Here is an 18,538-nt window from a genome sequence, read left to right as displayed (position 1 = left end):
ACAGCTGCATTGAGGCCACCGGAGCCCGCGTGCGCGGGGCGATAACGAGGCAGTGATCGCACGCGGTCCTCCTCTGGAACATCAGAGGCCACTCTTCCGGGGGAGGGACACAGTCTGCAGTACTGGCCTGCCTGGGCCACCGGTCTCCGTGTCCCCTCCCCCCTGACATTCTGGCTGCCTCGGGGATTCCCAGGGGAGGGACGGGAACTGCCAGGTGCTGTCAGGGAGATGCAGCCCCAGGAAGCCGCCAAGGGGAGAAGCCAGAGGAGCTCCGCGTGAATGAAGACCACGACCTCTAAGGAAGGTGGGCAGAGTCCCGCCGGGGATGGACGGGGTGGACGGGACACCTGGGGCAAGGTACACACCACGTGTGAGAAACGGAAACGGATGCGCCGGGCTAAATGGCGGCGCCCCAGAGACAACTCCACATCCCTAGTCCCCAGAACGTGCGAATTTATCTCATTTGGAAAAAGGGTCTTTGCAGATTAAGGATCTCAAGATGAGATCATCCTGGGTTACCCAGTTGGGCCCTAAATCCAACGCCAGGTGTCCTTACAAGAGACAGACACAGAGAAGAAGGGGATGGGAAGATGGATGCAGCCAGGGCCACCAGCCGCTGAAGCGGTGAAGAGTGAACTCTCCCGACAGCCTCTCAAGGGAGGGTGGCCTGCCCACACCTTGATTTGAGGCTTCTGGTCTCTAGAGCCGTGAGAGAAGAAGTTTCTGTCGTTCGAAGCCACCAAAACAGTGGTCGTCTGTGACGGCAGCCCTAGGAAACTAATACAGCGGATGGAAACAGCGGTGGCATTTTCCCCAGGGGACGCACCAAGGCGGAAAGGTTAGGGCAAGTGGGCGGGGACCCCTTTCCTCCTCTGGCCTGTGCTGACCTCAGCCAGGAGCACAGCTGTGGGCAACTGGGACCGTTATCGGCAGAAACCTCCTTGCTGCTTCCACCAGCCCTGGGTCCTCTCTGGATGCGTGTACCCCCGACACACTCTCCTTTGCTGTCTGCTCCCAGAGGTGGGACTGGGCTAGTCAGAGATGCTCCCTGTAGGGAATTTCCTGGCGCTCCAGTGGCTAGGACTCCGTGCTTTCACTCCCGAGGGCCCGGGGTTCAATCCCTGGACAGGGTTGACTAAGATCCCGCAAGCCGGGTGGCACAGCCAAAAAAAAAAAAAAAAAGAAATGCTCCCTATAGAACCACATCCCCTAAGACGGTTTCCAGCCCAGTGTAAGAAAGAACATTTAAAAACAAGTGGTAAAGGGAATCCTGACACGCACTCCAACAGGATGAACCGGGAGGACATGATGCTAAATGAAATATGGCGGTAACAGAAGGACACATGCTGTACGATTCCACTCGTACGAGGTCCCTAGAGGAGTCCAAACCATAGAGACAGAAGGGAGGATGGAGGGTGCCGGGGCTGGGGAGAAGGGGATGGGGAATTAGTGTTTAATGGGGACAGAGTTTCAGTTTGGGAAAATGAAGCGCTCTGTAGATGGATGGTTGCACAACACTGTACATGTGCTTAAGGCCACTGACCTGTACACGTAAAAGTGGTTAAAATGGTAAGTTTTATGTTATCTACACTTTACCACAATTTAAAAAAAATCAAGTAGTGAGTTCACAGACACTGGAACTATGTAAGCAGTGGGGAGAGATCCCTTAGTGCTGCTGTAGTAGGAGTTCTCTACCAGGAGGGAAGGTCGCTGCTAAGGACTCTTTCTTCGGGCCCCCTCGGATGCACGATCCCGGAGCCAAGGGCGTGGGGTGTTCTCCATCCAAGAGGACACTGCTAAACAGCTGAAGAGGTGGGGCCCTGAGGGCAGGAGGAACAGGGGAGGACGGATGAAAGGAGCAGCAGCAGACAGAATCCAGCCCAGCGGTGAAGCCGCCCGGACAGGGGAGTTGGAGGGGGCGCAGTTCGGGGTACTGAGGACAGAAGGTGGCTCTTGGGCTCATCCGCTGCCTCTTAACCCCGGAGGCGTTGAATTACACCGGCAGACACTGGAGTAATGCGGCTCAGATGCACCCAGAAATTCATAAATCTGACGCTTCACACACTTGTAACACTTCAGAGAATCACCTAACAGATGAGGCCTGCAATTCCAATCTGAGAGGGGTAAGTGAGTAACTGACTTTAGGCTTATGATTTTAAGCAGGACGCTGAAGGAGGATCTGGCCGAGTTTGTGCCAGTTTCGAAATGTCTAACAGAATTTAATATTCACCGTATTTATAAGCTTATGCATTTTAAGAACTGTGCGGGAGCTTGGGAAAGTCCCGCTTTTTAGGACGGCTACTTATAAACTTAAGAAAACTGGATATATTAAATTTGCGAAATCACTAAGATATTGAAAGAAACTTGACCAAGTTATAAGCCGTCTACCCTTAAATGTGGTTATTTACATCTACTAGGTTCATAAACAGAACGGCATTTGTAGCTTAGACTTAAAATCTTAGGGAAACAGTAGGCTTTAACATTTTTAGTTCAGGATGTTGAATCGTAATTGAGAAAATCTAGCACCCATGAGTACTGCGCGTGTCTGTATATATGTGCGTGTATGTGTGTGTGTGGTGTGTGTGCACAAACACGCCCCAAGGACACCATAAACCTCCCAGGGACAAGACAATGAGGCCGAGGTCCGGGCGGGCAGCTGTCCTTGTGTTTGTGTGTCCAGTGTAGCCCGTCCCCGGGGAGGGAGGCCAGAGGCGCGCCGGCGCGCGCGCACGCACGCACGCGCACACACACACACACACACACACACTCTCAGACTTCAGAAACACCAAAGCAAACCTGAAGAAGTCATAAAAGCTACCGCCGCGTTGGCCTCTCCCTGAAAGAAACCCGCTGGCATTGGCCTGCTTGCTGGCAAGGCTGCTCCCGCCGGCTCCAGGGTGGGCGCTGCCCCTCGGGCCGCTGCCCTGCCCGCTTGCCTGTCCCGCTGAGGGGCGAGGCCGGTTCTCTCGTCCCACTGCAGGGCCGCCGTCCCCCAGGGGGGCGGCTGGGGGCTCCTGCCCCTCCACGACCACCGGCCCTGCAGGGTTTGAAGGCGGGCACCCTGGCAGGCGACCCTCCTTAACTGTGACAAGTGCCTGGTGGGTCTGCTCTCCCCGCCAGCACGCAGCGTGCTGGCTTCACGGCTGCACGTTATTTGTGTTTTAACTTTGAGGTCTTTAAAAACGACACTCTCTGCACAAAGCAGGCCTCTGGAAACAGATGTTTGACCATTGCCAAGTGTAATGCAATTAAAATCCAAGAAACGGCAGTAGCAACAAATAAATAAAAGGCTGCTTTCTCTTCAGAAAAACAAAATCAGCCGGGTGGCACAGCAGGCCTGAAGAGGGTTTGCTCCGCCCCCTGCGGTCACAGGTCCACCCAGGCTCTGCTCAGGGCGGGGCAGGAGCCCCCCAGGCTCCAGGCCTGAGGTAGCCCCTAGGTCACTGTGTGGCCCCAGGCACGTGCCGCCCACCCCTGCGCCCTGCTCCCGTCCGACAACGTTTCAGCCACCGCTTTAAGACGGAAAGGCTGGGAGCATTAGCGCTACTTCCCAAACTTATTTTCCAGCCTCCCGCTCCCCAGAGCACCTTGTGGGCTTATGATTCTGCAGAAAGGCTGGGGCCAGCAGGTCCCTGAGGTCCACCCGCTCCTACATTCCACAGATTCTCAGCACTCTGTCATCCACCCCCGCCCCTCCTGATCTGTGCTTGGGAGATAATCCTTTGTTGATGGCTTCTGGTGAATGCATTTAAGCCCATCTGTCTTTCCATGTGGTTACTGTTGTCCATTTTAAATAAAAGGTTTGGTCCATTGTGGAAGGAAATGCAGAAGAAGAAGGGGTGGAGGAGTGACTTCAAGGCTCCTCTGGCTCGCTGACAACCTGCTTTCCAAGCAGGACAGGCTGCCTGGGACAGCCCACTTCTCAGAGTGAGAAGTCGAGGACCGGAGGGTTGCGATCCAGTGGCAGTGCGGGGGGCCGCGGGGGCCTCCGGAAGTTCCTTACCCGCCTCCCCCAGACGTCAGCCCTTGGAAGACAAGTGTAACAGTCGGCGTTCTCCAGAGGAACAGACCTGATAAGAGGGGTGTGTGAGAGAGAGAGGGGGGTGTGAGGAATAGTGACTGTGGGAGCCGGCAGGTCTGAAGGCAGGCAGCCTGGGGCAGAATTCCTCCGCCTTTTCTCTCAAGGGACTTCAACTGATCGCCTGAGGCCGACCCACACTACACAAGGTCACCCGCTTTACACAAGGTTGACGGATTGCACGTTAATCTCATCTAAAAAATATCTTTGCGGCAGTATCTAGACTCACATTTGACCAAAAACTGGGTACCATGGCCTCGCCGAGACGGCACATAAAATCAACCCCCCCCACCCCGCCCCAGACTAGGGGTCTTTACCACTTTAAATCTCTAGGTCAGAGGCAAGGCCCGGGCACAGCCTCCGAGAATCCGGGGGAGCAGAGATGAGTCACGCAGGACAGGGAGTCCAGCTCGAATGCAGCTCACACCCAAGTGCAGGGGTAAGAGGTCCCCCAGGTCCACGGCCGCGGCGAGGCCCTGCCTGCCTGCGCTCCAGCTCAGCTGATTTCCCCAAGACCTTTTCTCTGGGCAGCGGGGGGTGGGGCAGGAGTGGACCCAGGGAAGGAGCCCTGGCCAGGTGGACTCTTCCCCATCTTAAGGCCCTGCCTCGGGGCCTCACTGCCCCACAAGTGGAAGAACCAGGGGCCACAGCCAGCAGCAACAAGAAAGAATCAGTGAGCCTCAAAGGCTGCAAAGGGCAGTGTCCTTGGGGAGGGAGGGCCTTTGCCTGGTCTCTGGGAGGTCACCGAGTTTGTCCACAGCTTCCAGGGACCCTGGGAGGGCCGGGTTGGAGGTGGAAGTGGGTGAAGTGAAAGGGCCAAAGTGACAGGCCCGCGGAGGCCCAGAGCCTCCTGCCCGGGTCCCAGGTCTCTCTCCCGGTCCCAGGGTCCCTGGGTTCTGCCCACAGGATTTCCTTGGTGGCGTCTCCCCACCAAAGCCTGGCCCAGGCGCAACACACCGGCTCTCACGTCCCCAGCCAGCTGCCTCTGCTCCTTTGGGTTTCCTGGCCACCTCCTGCCAGCTTTCCAAAACTGTTTCTCCAGTTCCATCCTGCTGCCCCCTCTCCTATTCCAGGCCTGCTCCCCCAACTTCCTGAGCCTCTGGCCCCCTCACAGTGCCCACTTCTGGGCCCTCGCGCGTGGTCCAGCCTCCCACTGAGATGTGTCACACCGAAAACATCTCTATTATTCTCCCCCTGCTTGACTGGGCCGATTCTCAACCAGCAGGTGATTTCTGGAGAGATGGGAATTCTCAGAACAGGTAACTTGGAAACTTGTGTCTGAGCTTCCATCTCCGAGAACCTCCCCCCTCCCATGGTCCCTGGGCTGGCAGCTGTTTGGAAACCCCGAAACTCCGCAACTGCAGAAGAAAATAGAAAACGTAGATCGGCCGATGAGAATGATAAGAAGTTCAGAAGACTGGCTCGTACTAGGAAAAACTAAACTGAAGGGAGTTATTTCATCTGGAGACGTGGAGGTTATTCACAGGGGGTGCAAGCGTCCAGACCTAATTTCCCCCAGAATCAGCGGAGGCGGGGATGCAAACAGTCTGGGAAGCTGGGGAGGGATTCCTGGTCCCCAGGACATGGGCGAGGGGCTGGAGTCCTTGGGAGCCCAGCAAGGAAGGACTCTCTGATCTACCTGTGTCCCCCCTGATGCTCCCCCCTGAGCCTCACTCCAGACTCACTGATGTCTTTGCATCTGTCCAACGCCCTTGGAGAGGCAGGAGTGTTGATCTGGAACCTTCTAGAAGAAGATACCCAATCGTTTCAGCTCCCTGATTCAGGAGGGAGAGGGCAAGCGTTCAGCTCAGAGGCAGAAATCATGTTCTGGCTGACACTGCACTGTTCCCTGCCGTAGGTGATGTAGGAAGGCCATGCCCGAGGGGGCAAATGGGAGAAGGGGTGAGCCTCCTGACTGGCTTCAGCTGATAAAGACTGAACTTCTGTGCACCTTCACCAAGGATGCTAAGTACAGCTGTGCAGGATGCACACTGCACAAGGGTGTCTGGGTGGGGCTGAACTCACCGAGCCTTGACTTTGTCTCTGCCAACCAGAGAGGTGTCTTCTTCTACTTCTCACAAAGGCACCTGTATGGGCCAGGAGCTGCCTTACCTCTCACTGAAGGACTGAAGCGATGAGGCACCACTGGGCCACCTGGACTCACTCACTGAATGGCCTTCACGCCCCCAGAGTCCTTGGTTGCCGGGAGCAGGGGCGTGGCCACGCTCCACTGTGCGGGGACCACCCTCTCCTCGGGCTGTGCTCCACTCTCCACCTCCTCCAACTTCATCTGGGCCTCCACTGCCACATCATCCCACTTTAACAAACAAACCACTGAAAAAGTACCACTCGGAGAACGTGCTGGGGGACAGGGGGCCAAGGGGCCAAGGGCCTGGGAAGGGGGTGTGGACAGGAAAGGCACAGGCCTGAGCACCAGGACCGCTGGGAGGGACCAAGCAGGGCAGGTGAGACAAAGTCCCAACTAGGAAGTGGGGGGCTGGCGCCCTGCAGCTCCCAGCCCAGCTCCTGGTCCATTTGGGAGCCCCGAGGGAGGAAGGGTTTGTGCCGGTGTGCAGAGGTCAGCCCCAGGGGTCTGCTTCCCTCCAGAAGCCTCTCCCCGTGTCCCAGCTCTTGTACAAGGTGGGGACAAGGGAGTGACATCAGTGCACGACTGTGAATCCGGCTCTTGTGGGAATGAACGGGTCCATCCCTGAATCCACGGGAGCCTGGTAGAACCTGCGTGGTGACAGGGAACCTCAGTGGTCATCTCAGCCACACAGCCCTTCACTTTCTTGGTGGGGAAACTGAGGCCAGAGAAGGGAAGGGGCTGGCAAGTTAGAGCCTGAGCCGGGACCAGAGCCGAGGTCCCCCCAGTTCCCAGTGAAGGCGGCCACCAGAGCGGAGCCCTTTCTCGGAGCCCCACTAAGCACCTGCACCAGCACCGGCCTCCTGGATCCTCACAACCCCTCCATGAGGTGGGGGGACAATTACTACTGTCTCTTCTGCCTCCCGGGGCCTAGACCACTGCCTGGAAGAGCGGGCACTAGACCGTGGGACACGTGAAACACTCTCAGGTCTTAGTTTTGCTCATCTGTATTTTCTTGTTTTCGTACAATGATGATGCGCTGCTTTTATAATATTAAAAAAGAAAACCCACCCTTTTTTGCTTTAAGCAATATGCTGCTGACCTCACAAGACTATTTAAGGAGCAAAATAAACAGGAGAAAATGCTTTATGGGCTGGGAAGCAGCACGCAGGCGGGAGGGGTGTCTCCAGCGCCTGACCTCCCGCCCAAGGCACCGGGCACCGACCAGACCAGACAACCAACCCCCCCGCCGCTGACTCCCTCCAGTTCTCACGGCCCCCATGGCTGCCTTCCTGCCATGGAGGCTGGGGCGTGGCGGCTGCAGAGGGAAGCTGAACAAGATGGGGCCAAATAACAGAGACGAAAAGTCTGCTTCTCGCCCAGGGAGAGGGAGAGACACAGAGAAGGCCCAGGAGGCGGGCAGGAGAGAGGCAGACAGAGGCTGGGAGGCGGAGGCCAGAGCAGGCAGGGGCAGCCCTGGAGGTGGGCACAGACCTCAGGTCCAACGTAAGGCCACCCTGCAGGTAAACACTGACATCCTCCACTCTCGCCCCACTCTGCGTCTATCCTGGTTAAGATGAAGTTAGAAACATCAAAATGCCACATCCCTTGAGCAGCAGCCTTCGGCAGAACTCCATATGGCTGCAGCAGCCAGGAGTTTGAGCTAATAAAAGTTAAAAAAAAAAAAAAAGGCTGGGAAATGTTCCCAGAGAGCCACGTGGGCTCTGCTCGGGCCAGTGGGTGGGGTGGGGAGGAAAGCAGGCACTGTAAGGCCCGGCCCCCCGCCCCACTTGGCCCGTCAAGGTCACTGCTCTCATCAGAACAGCGGACTCTCCCAGCGACAGTGATGGGGCCCGCCGGTTTACACAACGGCTCCCACCCCCAGTTTCTCCTGAGGAGAGTGGATGTGACACAGCCGGAGGGCCAGGGCACGCAGCATAGGGTGGGGGGGTCACCCTTCTCACAGGCCGCCCACGGTGCTGCTCCTGGCGGGAAAGTGACGGGGGCAGACGGCTGGCTGACACCTCCACTTGGGGTGGGGATCTCCCCAGATGTTGACCCCACCCCTTGGGCACCCCGATGGGGAGAAACCCTAATCACCTGGATAACCCTTCTGCAGGTGGCTCCGGCCTGCAGGCGTGTGTGGGCTGTGTGGGCGGACTGGCGCAGCCGCTGGAACCCTGAGGATGGGGGAGGCTGTACCAACAATGCCTCCGGTTACTGGCAGGATGACTCGAGAGGTCTGAGCCAGACCCTGCTGGCTCCTGAGCGAGGACACTGTGGGGGGGTGGGGAGCGTCCCTGAGGACAAGCTTAAAATCCTCTCAAGGATTTCCTGTGCCCGGTATACGATCTGTGGCCTCTGCCAGCAAAGTGCACTTGGAAATGAAATGACTCTGGGCAAGGGGAGGGTGCCCCGATGCCCCAAGGCGGCGTTAGGCAAGGCGGGGGGGTGGGGGTCCGCGGTGGAGCCCAGGCTGTTTGTGGGTATCTCTGAGGGGGCGGGCATTAGCTCTAGCAGAGGGCCCCCTCCGCACCAGACCTGAAGCCAGGATAGCTGGCCCAGCCCCGGCCCTGCCGTCTCCCCGCCCCCCGGCCATACTGAGGTGGCCGTGTCCTGGCCTTGGAAACCAGTAGAGCAGGCCCTGGCATGGGATTCCTCCTGCTTCTGCAGCCCTGGAAATGCCCAGCCCGGTCAGAGAGCAGCAGCGTTTAAAAAGGCAGGTTTCTCTTTGCGGATGGAACAAACATGATTCAGCACAAGCAGCGAGTGAGGAACGTGGAGGCCAGCCTCCAGTCAGGCTCCACTCTCTCCCGCCACCTCAGCAGAGGCCCTGCGCTGCACCTGCCGAGCGGGATCCCCACGGAGCCCTCGGAGGCCGGGCACCATGCCACTCCCCTCTCCAAGAACACCACCGCCTGGCGGGCCGCCAGGCCACAGCCGATCCCTATGGACACGGCTCCCAGGAATCCAACCAAATGACAGCAAACTCGCCAGATCTCACGACCGTACCAGCCGGCCGGGCAAATAAGCCGCTGGACGCACAGCCCAGATCCAAGCGCTTGCCGAGGACATGCCGTGACAGCGCATCCCCAGCACACGACTCACTCGCGGTTGCAGCAGCTGGTGTTCAACACAAAGGCAGTAGTGGGGTCTCCACCCTCAGGGAGCATGTGACATAGCCTGACAAACAAAATGGACAGCGGGGAAAACTACGTCTGTAGGGACGATTAAATCCACACAGCCTAACCGGCACCCGGATCTCAGAGCCCTGGGCTGACGTGGCTCAGAAGGGTGGCCTTGGAAAGGTAAGGAGCATTCTGCGGAAATGCGGAAGTGCATCCCAGGTGGAGAAGAACGAGATGGAGGCTGAGGGTGGGGAGCTCCCTGCTCGTTGTCTGGTGGCCTTCCAAGCTGCTCGCCTAAGCAACCCTCTTGGGGGGTTGTCGGAGGAAAAAGCACCCAACCTCCAGGTTCCCAAGGGCCCTCCGCGTCCTCGCCCCTTAGCCAGCCTCCTGGGGCAGCCAGACATCCTCGTTGCTGAGGGTTCCTTTCTGCACTGCTGGTGAGGCTCACGTTCCCAGGGGCCACAGCGTCGGGCTAAGCCTGGCACAGCTCTGCTCAGCGGGGCTGCGCCACACTGAGGGGCAATAAGCCAACCCGACCAGACCCTCTTTATGGGAAAGCAGGGAGGAGGCAGCCACCTCAGCCTGGGGTGCCCCGGGGAAACTGAGCCCTTCCTCTGGTGCTCCAGGAAGCTGGCTGATGGCCCAGTCTGGGATCTGGGGACTCAGAGAGACCACTGCTCTGAAGAGATGACACCCCACCTCCCTTGTAGCTCGGCACTTGCCCTCTCTCCATGACTAAAGGTTACTTCTTCCCCAGGGCTCCTTGAAGATGGCAAGTGTGAGCCTAAGACTTAGGAAGCAACATCTGGGGACGGGTGAGGCCTGCAGGAACGGGGCCGGGGGAGGGGAGAGGAGCGGCCTCTTCTATCCACAGCTGACTTCTTTCATCCCCACGCCGCCCCACACTGCTTCTGAACTTGCAGTGAGCTTTTGACCTGGACTGAGCCCTGGTCAGGTAGACAGAATCTGAAACATCCTGGGCCCGGCTGGAGAAAGTGTATGAGACCCTGCCCGCAGCCCGCCCAGACCCCAAGCAGATTCTCCTGTTTCTTATCGTGGCCGGGAGAACGAGTCACACACTTTGTAGTATTTGCTCTGCTCAGTACCTCAGATACCCTCTGGGAAACAAGGAAACACCACACAGAGGTTATCAGCTGGGTCCAAGGTCAAAGCAGACTGAGGACCGGAAGGCAAGCTGCCCGAGCTGACCCTTGGCCCCAGGCTCTTACTGAGATGACACGGCTCCTAAAGGGAAGGGGGCGGCTCTCTGCTCCTTCCAGGCAGCTGGCAGCTTCCTGGCATCCTGCCTGCACCCCCAGCACAGCTCGGCATCCTTAACATGAAGGAGGTCTCCTGATTCCTCTCTGGCAAGGGACAGGCTCGGACAGGCTGGAGAGTCTCCCATCAGGGAAACCACCCCCCAAATCTCAGGTTGCAAAGAATCCTAGATTCAGAAGCGGCAGCCACCATCCTTCAGCCCACCGTGAATTGCCACACGTGGTCTCGGGGTCTCTAGTCCCACACCCTGAGCCTGTAGCAAGTCACACGGTCGGGGGAGGGGAGGTCCCAGATGGGGGCACACCCTGAGCTTGGGCTCTGCGAACCCTCCGCAGTGCTTGCAAGATTGTGAGTGTCGCTGCACTGGTCTGGGGAGAGTGTCTAGAACTCTCTCAGGGCCACAAAAAGCTCACGGACTCAAGGGGGTGAAGAACCACAGGGACTGAGGACCTCCAGCCTCCTCCCCCCTCGGGCTCTGGGCAGCCACACACGTTGTCAAACACAGGAGCAAGTGCGGACGCCGTGGCTGTCGGGCTGCCACCGTCTCCGCCTGTTTCTCTTCATCAACGCCACCCTGCGCCTTGTGGGGTTGGGACAGCATCCCAGCAGGACCAGCCCCTGAGCTCTGCACACCCCGCCTCTGCCCACTGTTACTGATGAGGCCTTGCTGGTCCCCCCCCCCCCCCCCCCCCCCGCTGAGGCCCCGGGTGTTTGCACCTCTCTCAGTGACTTCTCATTCCCTTTCTGAACATCACCACCTCCAGCCTAGAGGAGGAAACTGGAAAGGAAAATACGATTTAGGAGAAAGCCACTTCAGTGCACAGCACAGATGCAGCTCTACGTTCCTCCAAACAGCCTCAGGGTCCTAAAAAACCACCTCTTGGTTTCTCACAGACATTTGGACGCCCGGGGCTCCCCTCCCACACCGCCCAGGGCCCACCACCACTTCCTGGAGGGGCCCTGATCTGCAAGTTCTAGGCAACACAGCTCTCCAGGCGCCTTGGGCAGGCCCGCCACTGGCTCCAGAGAGGCCCACAGACCTTACCCAGAGGTCAGGAAAGCCCAGCACATGGCTGGAACTGGAGGGCAAGTTATGCTGCTGCTTTCACAGAAAAGGGTGAGCCTGGCTAACCTCTGCCCTCCATCAGCCCTCGCAGTCCTGCCACTGAGAAGGGTGTCAGGACACCAACAAGACACTCTCCGGAAATGCTCTCTGTCTCAGGGACCCTGTGGGGGTCACAGGGACGCATCTACTCTCCGAAACGAGCTTCCCCAGGATGTGGAATCACACTCAGCCTCGAGGGTCTGCCTCACCCGCAGGCCCCAGCGGACCGACTGGCGGCACTGTGCTCTTTCACCCTCCCAGAAGGGCTTGTCTGGACCTCCACCGTCAGCCCCTCCACGGTCCTGAATCCTCCGAAGCACCCACCCCGGTGCGAGGGAACAGCACATGATCAGAAAAACCTTCTCACTGTCTGCTGTGCAAATGGATATGATGGTCTGGAAAATCCATTATGCCGTTTGAAAGCAAAACAGTTTCCACAGAGGCCATACACTGGTTTCCAGTTTTTTGAAAGACAAAGAAATACACACCAAGAAAGTTATGTGGTGTGGAATGTCATCTTTCTTTGATGACTGGTCTCAAGAGAAGGCACCTGGGGATCCAGTGGCATCTCAGGCAGCCTTCCGGACGCTGTTTGGGAAAGTGGAGGCCAGAGCAGAAGCCTCTGCTTCCCTCTCCCTGTACAGCACACACCTTGGGAACATACACTCCAGGGTAACCCACACCACATATAAAGGGGGTTGGGGGTCTGCTGCAGACTCCAGGAGGGATGTGGCTCTGATTCGATTTTGGAAGCTCCTCCCGGGAAGGTTCTCCTACAGCCTCTCTCATCAGTGATGGAAGAACTTCAGAAAGGCCACCCGAGAGGCCCCCTCCCCCATCCCCTCCGGACTCCACCACTAACGGGGTCAATCTAGCAAGAATACGGGCTTGGACTCAGCTACCCTCACAAAGCCCCGCCAAGACAACCTCCGGGGATGCAGGAGGTGCACCCTCCTGCCTCTCTGCGACTCCACAAAATCCACGGAGCAGGCCGTCCCCTCCCTCAAAAGAAAGTGAGGAAGGAAAAAAGCCAAAGAGAGGTGGGGGACAGCGTCAGCCCCATGGCAGCCCCAAAGCAGAGGAGACAAGCCAGATGTGCAAGGACGGTCCCTAACCAGCGGGGCAGGGACGGGAACAGGCTGAGGGCACAGTGCAGGCAGCCTCCTGAAGTCCCTGCAGATAAAGACAGTCACGCAGGAACCCAGTCCAGCCCCCCCCCGCCCCCCTCCACTGCTCCGCGGGGGCCCCCGGCTGAGCGCCTGCCAAAGTTAGTCACAGGAGAGAAAACCTTGTCGCCCACCCGAACCGCCATCCGGGACGCCTCTTCTCCAGGAGGCCTCCCGGGTGGGCAAAGCCCCTGGGGACTGGCATCTATCTCACCAGCCCCAGGGCTGCGCCCTTGGACGCCCCCTGGGGAAGCTGACGACTGCGCATTCCTTGAGGACCCCTGACGGGGGTGACTGCCGGTGGGTAGAGGGGAAGAAAAGCGCCTCGGCCCAGGCAGGCATCCCCTCCCACGAACCGTCCCCGGGACCAGCCTCCTCCTCCTTCAGTCCTTGCCTGCGGAGGACTGAAGCGGGGACATTATTCCAACAGGTCCCTCTCAGCCGGGCCTCACCGGGCCAGCCTTCCTCCGCCCTGTCCTGAGGCCTCGAATTCAGGGTCAGCGTCGAGGCACCTGCGGCGAGACCGGGCTCCATCCCCGCGAGCAGGGGCCCGGGCGGTGCCCCTCGGCGCTCCGGGGCCTCTGCGGGAAGGGGCGGGGCACCCCCGCGCCCCCTCCCGGCGCTCACCTGGCGCAGGTGCTGCAGCAGCGTCCCCGCCTCCTCCCGCCGGCCCTGGCGCACCATCCGCAGCAGCTCCTGGACCATGCCGACGCGCCGGTGGTAGGGGGGCAGCCCCGAGCCGGCGCCCGCGCGCCCCGCCTTGTCCCCGGCGCGCAGCAGCAGCGACGCCCAGAAGTCGGGCCGCTCGCGGCGGGGGCCGGGCGCCGCGCCGGGGCTGGCTCTCTCCGCCAGGCTGCCCTTGGTCTGCCGGGTGCCCATGCCGCCGCCGCCGCCCGCGCTCTCCGCGGCGGGCCGCGACGCCGCGTCCCCGCCGCCGCCGCCGCCGCCGCCGCCTCCGCCCGCCCCTCTGCCGCCCGGCGCGCGCGCCTCCCGGGCGGCAACTTTCGGGGAACTGTTGCGCGCGGGCGGGCGGGGGCGGCGGCGGCGTCCGCGCTCCTCCTCCGCGCTCCCCGGGCGCGCTCCCCCGGCGTTCGCCGCCCGCCCGCCGGCCCCGCCCCGGCCTGGCCGCCCCGCCCCCGGCTCCGCCGCCGCGCGCCTCCCAGGCCTCGCGTGCCCCCCTCCTCCCCTCCCCGCTCCTCCGCTCCTGCTGGGCCGCCCGGCGCCCCCTCCGTGTGGTCCCCGCGCCGCGCCCCCTGCCGGCTGCCGCGCTGCGCCTCCCGGGCGGTGGCGCGGGGCGAAGGGGGCGGCCGGGGGCTTCCCTCCCGGCCGGCACCACTCTCCCCAGATGCTTCCACGACCGCGGGCGGGCGAGGCCCATAGGAGGGGAGGGGAGGGGGTCCGTGCGCTCGGCGACGTGGGGAAGGTTTGGAGCATGGAAGCTTTGGGGTGGGGGGGCGGGTCTCAGCCCCGGAGTCGGGTTTCTCAAAGCAGGCCCGCTGAGCATCAGAGCCCAAGTCGTCCGAGGGCTGGTTGAGAACGCAGACTCCCGGGCCTCGCCCCAGACCCGCCCGATGAGAGTTTCCGCGGCGGGGCCTGGCGAGCTGCATTTTTAGCCAGCCTCTCGGCTGATTCTGACGGACACTCCTTTGAGAGTTGGCCAGTGGCGGCGGGCGGTGGTGCATGAACCAGAAACCAGGTGCAAGGCTGCGTGTTGTGTGCGTGTTCTTTTAGGGAGAGCCCATTGCTGGCATCAGTCAGTGTCAAAGGGTTTGGACCATCCAGGTGCAAAGAACAGCTGTCTTCTCTTGCTCTCGCTCTCACACCTCTGGAGAAGGGGCCTGGGGGTAACCCCCGTGCGAAAAAGCAGAAGCATGCCTGCAAGCAGCCCCACGGCACGTTCCTACCGTCCCCTCCCTTCCTGGCTCCACGCCAGACCAGCCCTCACCCCCTTGGTGCGGCAGATCCCCCGGGGTCAGACGGTGGTAGGAAAGCTGACCACAGCCCTGCCAGAGAGAAGGCTCAGGCACCTGGGGACCTCCTCTGTCGCGACCCGGACCACCCTGGTCTCAGGGTCACAGCTGCGGGAGGAGCAGCAGTTGTGTCCTTGCCTCTGACCCAGGCCCCGGGTGCTGCTCGGGGGAAAGGACAGCGTGGGATGTAGGACAGGAGAGTTGGATCCCGAATCAGAGAGAGCTGAAGTCCACTGTGTCCTGAGCCCGGAGCGTCAGGCAAGTCCTCAGCTCCCTCCTGTGCCGCGTGGGAGGAGAACACTGTGCCCTGAGCTGGGAGGGTCAGAGGAGGGGTACAGAAACTCCAAGCAGGGTGCACGTGCCCCACAGAGGACTCGCCTCCTCCCACTCTGTGAGTGAACGCTGGGTCAGCCCCCAGTACCTGGAGGGCGGCGTGTGTGTCCCCCAGCTGGCTTCCTCTGCCCTCTGGACGCCCCACTCGCAAGGACCCACCTCTGCTGGCAGAGAACGCTCAGTCTTCCTGAAGGCTGGCTTCGCAGGGCTGGGCGACACCTTCCAAATTCACCTGCACCCTTTGTGTGTAGAACACACCTGTTGGCATCTCCAGAGAACCCCGGCCAGGAAACACTTCGGTGCCTCTCATCTCTAACCTGCAGGACCACGAGGCAAAGTGGCCGCCAGGAAACGTGCTGACCAGGCCCCTCCCTAGGGACGCTGGGCTCCACTTCCCTGGCAGGTTGGCCGGCGGGAGGGCGTGTGGCTGGAGCAATGCCATCTCAGTGGAAGAGGGCCCAGGCCATCCCCGCTGGGATCTGAGTGCCACCCCCTTCCTCTCCTCCAGAGACCTGGTTCCGTCCTTCTCCTTGCTCTTAATTTCACCCCCAATTTTCCTTCTTTTCTGGCTTGTTCTCAGTATGTAATCTCAAATCTCTTCCATCTATTTATTTATTTATTTATTTAATTTTTTTTTTTTTTTTGCGGTACGCAGGTCTCTCACTGCTGTGGTCTCTCGCGTTGCGGAGCACAGGCTCCGGATGTGCAGGCTCAGCGGCCATGGCTCATGGGCCCAGCCGCTCCGCGGCATGTGGGATCTTCCCGGACCGGGGCACGAACCCGGGTCCCCTGCATCGGCAGGCGGACTCTCAACCACTGCGCCACCAGGGAAGCCCCTCTTCCATCTATTTAGAAAGGAAACTTGTATTTGCTCCCACCCCTCCGGTTCCCAAGGCCCCATCTCTCTCTTCTCAGCCAAGTTCCTTAGAGATATCTTGTATGTACGTCCATTCATTCCTCACCCACTCCACTTTGGCTTCTGGCCGCACCACGTCACTGAAATGTCTCTTGCCAGTGACCTAGTTGCTAAACTCAGTGACTACTTTCAGTCTTCATCTTCCTTGACTTTTAAGCATCATCTGATCCTGTTGCCTACTCTGTTTTGATGGAAACTGCACTCCCTTGGCCTGTAAGGAACTGCTCTCCTCCAGGCTTCTTTCTTGACGTCCTCTGGGAGCTCCCTTTCTTAGCCGTATCCTTTACTCATTGCTGCTACCCTGGGTGCGGCCCCAGACCTCTTACTAGGCAATATTTTTTTCTTTAAATTAATTAATTAATTAATTAATTAATTTTGGGTTGCATCGGGTCTTCGTTGCTGCACGCAGGCTTCTCTCTAGTTGCAGCGAGCGGGGGCTACTCTTCATTGCAGTGCACGGGCTTCTCACTGTGGTGGCTTCTCTTGTTGCAGAGCACGGGCTCTAGGTGCGCGGGCTTCAGTAGTTGTGGCACACAGGCTTCAGTAGCTGTGGCTCGAGGGCTCTAGAGTGCAGGCTCAGTAGTTGTGGTGCATGGGCTTAGTTGCTCTGCGGCATGTGGCATCTTCCCAGACCAGGGCTCAAACCTGTGTCCCCTGCATTAGCAGGCGGATTCTTAACCACTGCGCCACCAGGGAAGCCCTAGACAATGTTATTTATACTCATGGCTTCATCTGACATGCACACACTGATGACTCTAAGTCTCTCTCTCCAACTCACAAGCTGCTAAGTTAACCTGTCACTGAATCTTGGCTGCTGGCAGAAGACATGACACTGGGTCAGAGACGCAGGACTTTCTATTCAGGCACCCACAGCACCTAGCATGAGCATCAGCATATTTGCATCAGTTCCCCTGGCCTCTGAGTCCTGCAGGAGCAGTGTGCTGGGCCCAGAGGGATTCTGCGCACGCAGCGGGTTTGCACCACCAAGGGTGGAGGACACCCAGCTTGGGAATCTACTGCTTATATAGGAAGCCGGTAAGCAAGCCAGGAGGAAACAAACAAAGCGCTGATAAGTGGTCCAGATGCAAAGTGGCCAGGTCTTGCCTTCTTGGCACACATGGCGAGATGTGAAGGAGTGAGAGAGGCCCGTGGAGGATTCTCTCTTCCACCAGTGGGTACTTCAGACTCCACAAACGAGCACATCTCCTTCCCAACCTGCCTGCCCTGCGACCTGCCCACTCTGGGCTCTGTTTCCTGTGAGTAGCGGCAGCCAGAAACCCTGGAGCCACTGTGCACTCAGGTCTCTGAGCATCTGTGTCTGGTCCCCGAGTCCAGGTGGTGGTGCCCAGGGTGGTAGCTCTCATCTGTGTGTTCACTGCGTGCTCTGTCTCGGGCTTTGTGCTCTCTAGGACAGTGCTCTTTCATCCTTTCAACAGCTGTGAGGTCGGTCTTACTATTGTCCTGACTTCACAGCTGAGGAAATGGACTCTGAGAGGTTAGTAATGGGCGGGGTGGGGATTCACACTCAAGTCTGCCTACCCTGAAAGCCTAGCTGTGAATATGACTTGATATCATGGACCCTACTGGATACACATTACACGGTACAGCCCCGGCCTTGTGGACGACCTGTCGTTTTCACCCCAACCATTGCGTCACAACAGCCTTCTTTCTAACTTGTCTCCCCACCGCCAGTCTTGCCCCTTCTAGTGCATCTTCCATGGAGCAGCAGGCTCCATCATTCTAAAAGAGGAAACACGGTCACAGTCACACAGACACACACAACCTCTCCCCCTTCAGTGACTTCTATCCCTTTCGGTACAAACTACTCAACATGCATTGCTGTTCTCCAGGTGCTACACTGTCATCATCCTGTGTTACTTACACCCGTCCCAAGATGCCATATTCCTTTTTTTTTTTTTTTTTGGCCATGCCGCACGGCTTGCAGGATCTCAGTTCCCTGACCAGGGATTGAACCCAGGCCACGGCAGTGACAGCTCAGAATCCTAACCACTAGGCCATCAGGGAACTCCCAAGATGCCATCTCCTGTGCCTTTGCACACACTGCATATGTTCCTGGGATGTCGTCCTTCACCTCCTTAACAGATGCCTAGTCCTTCCTCAGGTCTCAGTTTAGGTATCACCTCCCTCAGGAAGCCTTCCCTGAATGCCTCCCAGGCCTGCCTCCATGTGACTACAATACCCCGTGAATACGACTGCGTATCTTGTTTCTACCACGTGCTGCTAATCTTCTGCCTGGAGCATCCTTCTTCATCCCTTCATTGGCCAATCCCTCTTCTTCCCTTGCCTCCCACCAGTCGGTTAGGTGTCCATCTCGTGTTTCTCCAAGTCTGACGGCCTGTGCCGATACTGCTGTCGTGGCTGGTGACCTCATCAGGGAGGAGCTCAGCAAACATTTGCTGAACGAAAATCCCGTGGGCCCCCCCACCCCCGCACTCCCCATGCACAGCAGGCTCTCAG

General features: G+C 59.0%; 1 protein-coding gene across 1 annotated transcript in view; it reads right to left on the bottom strand.

Annotated features, from left to right (window-relative positions):
• Window positions 1-13,720, bottom strand: part of LRRC75A (leucine rich repeat containing 75A) — a 36,713-nt gene extending 22,993 nt beyond the window's left edge. Inside the window, exon 1 of the mRNA XM_060290979.2 lies at window positions 13,469-13,720. Within this exon, the coding sequence (XP_060146962.1) occupies window positions 13,469-13,720 (252 nt within the window). The remainder of the gene's footprint in view (window positions 1-13,468) is intronic.
• Window positions 13,721-18,538: the final 4,818 nt, after the last annotated feature.

Source organism: Globicephala melas, chromosome 20 (assembly GCF_963455315.2).
Source record: "Globicephala melas chromosome 20, mGloMel1.2, whole genome shotgun sequence".
NCBI classification, from domain to species: domain Eukaryota; kingdom Metazoa; phylum Chordata; class Mammalia; order Artiodactyla; family Delphinidae; genus Globicephala; species Globicephala melas.
The sequence above is the reverse complement of the archived record's forward strand: the minus strand, read 5'-3'. Positions and strand labels throughout refer to the sequence as shown.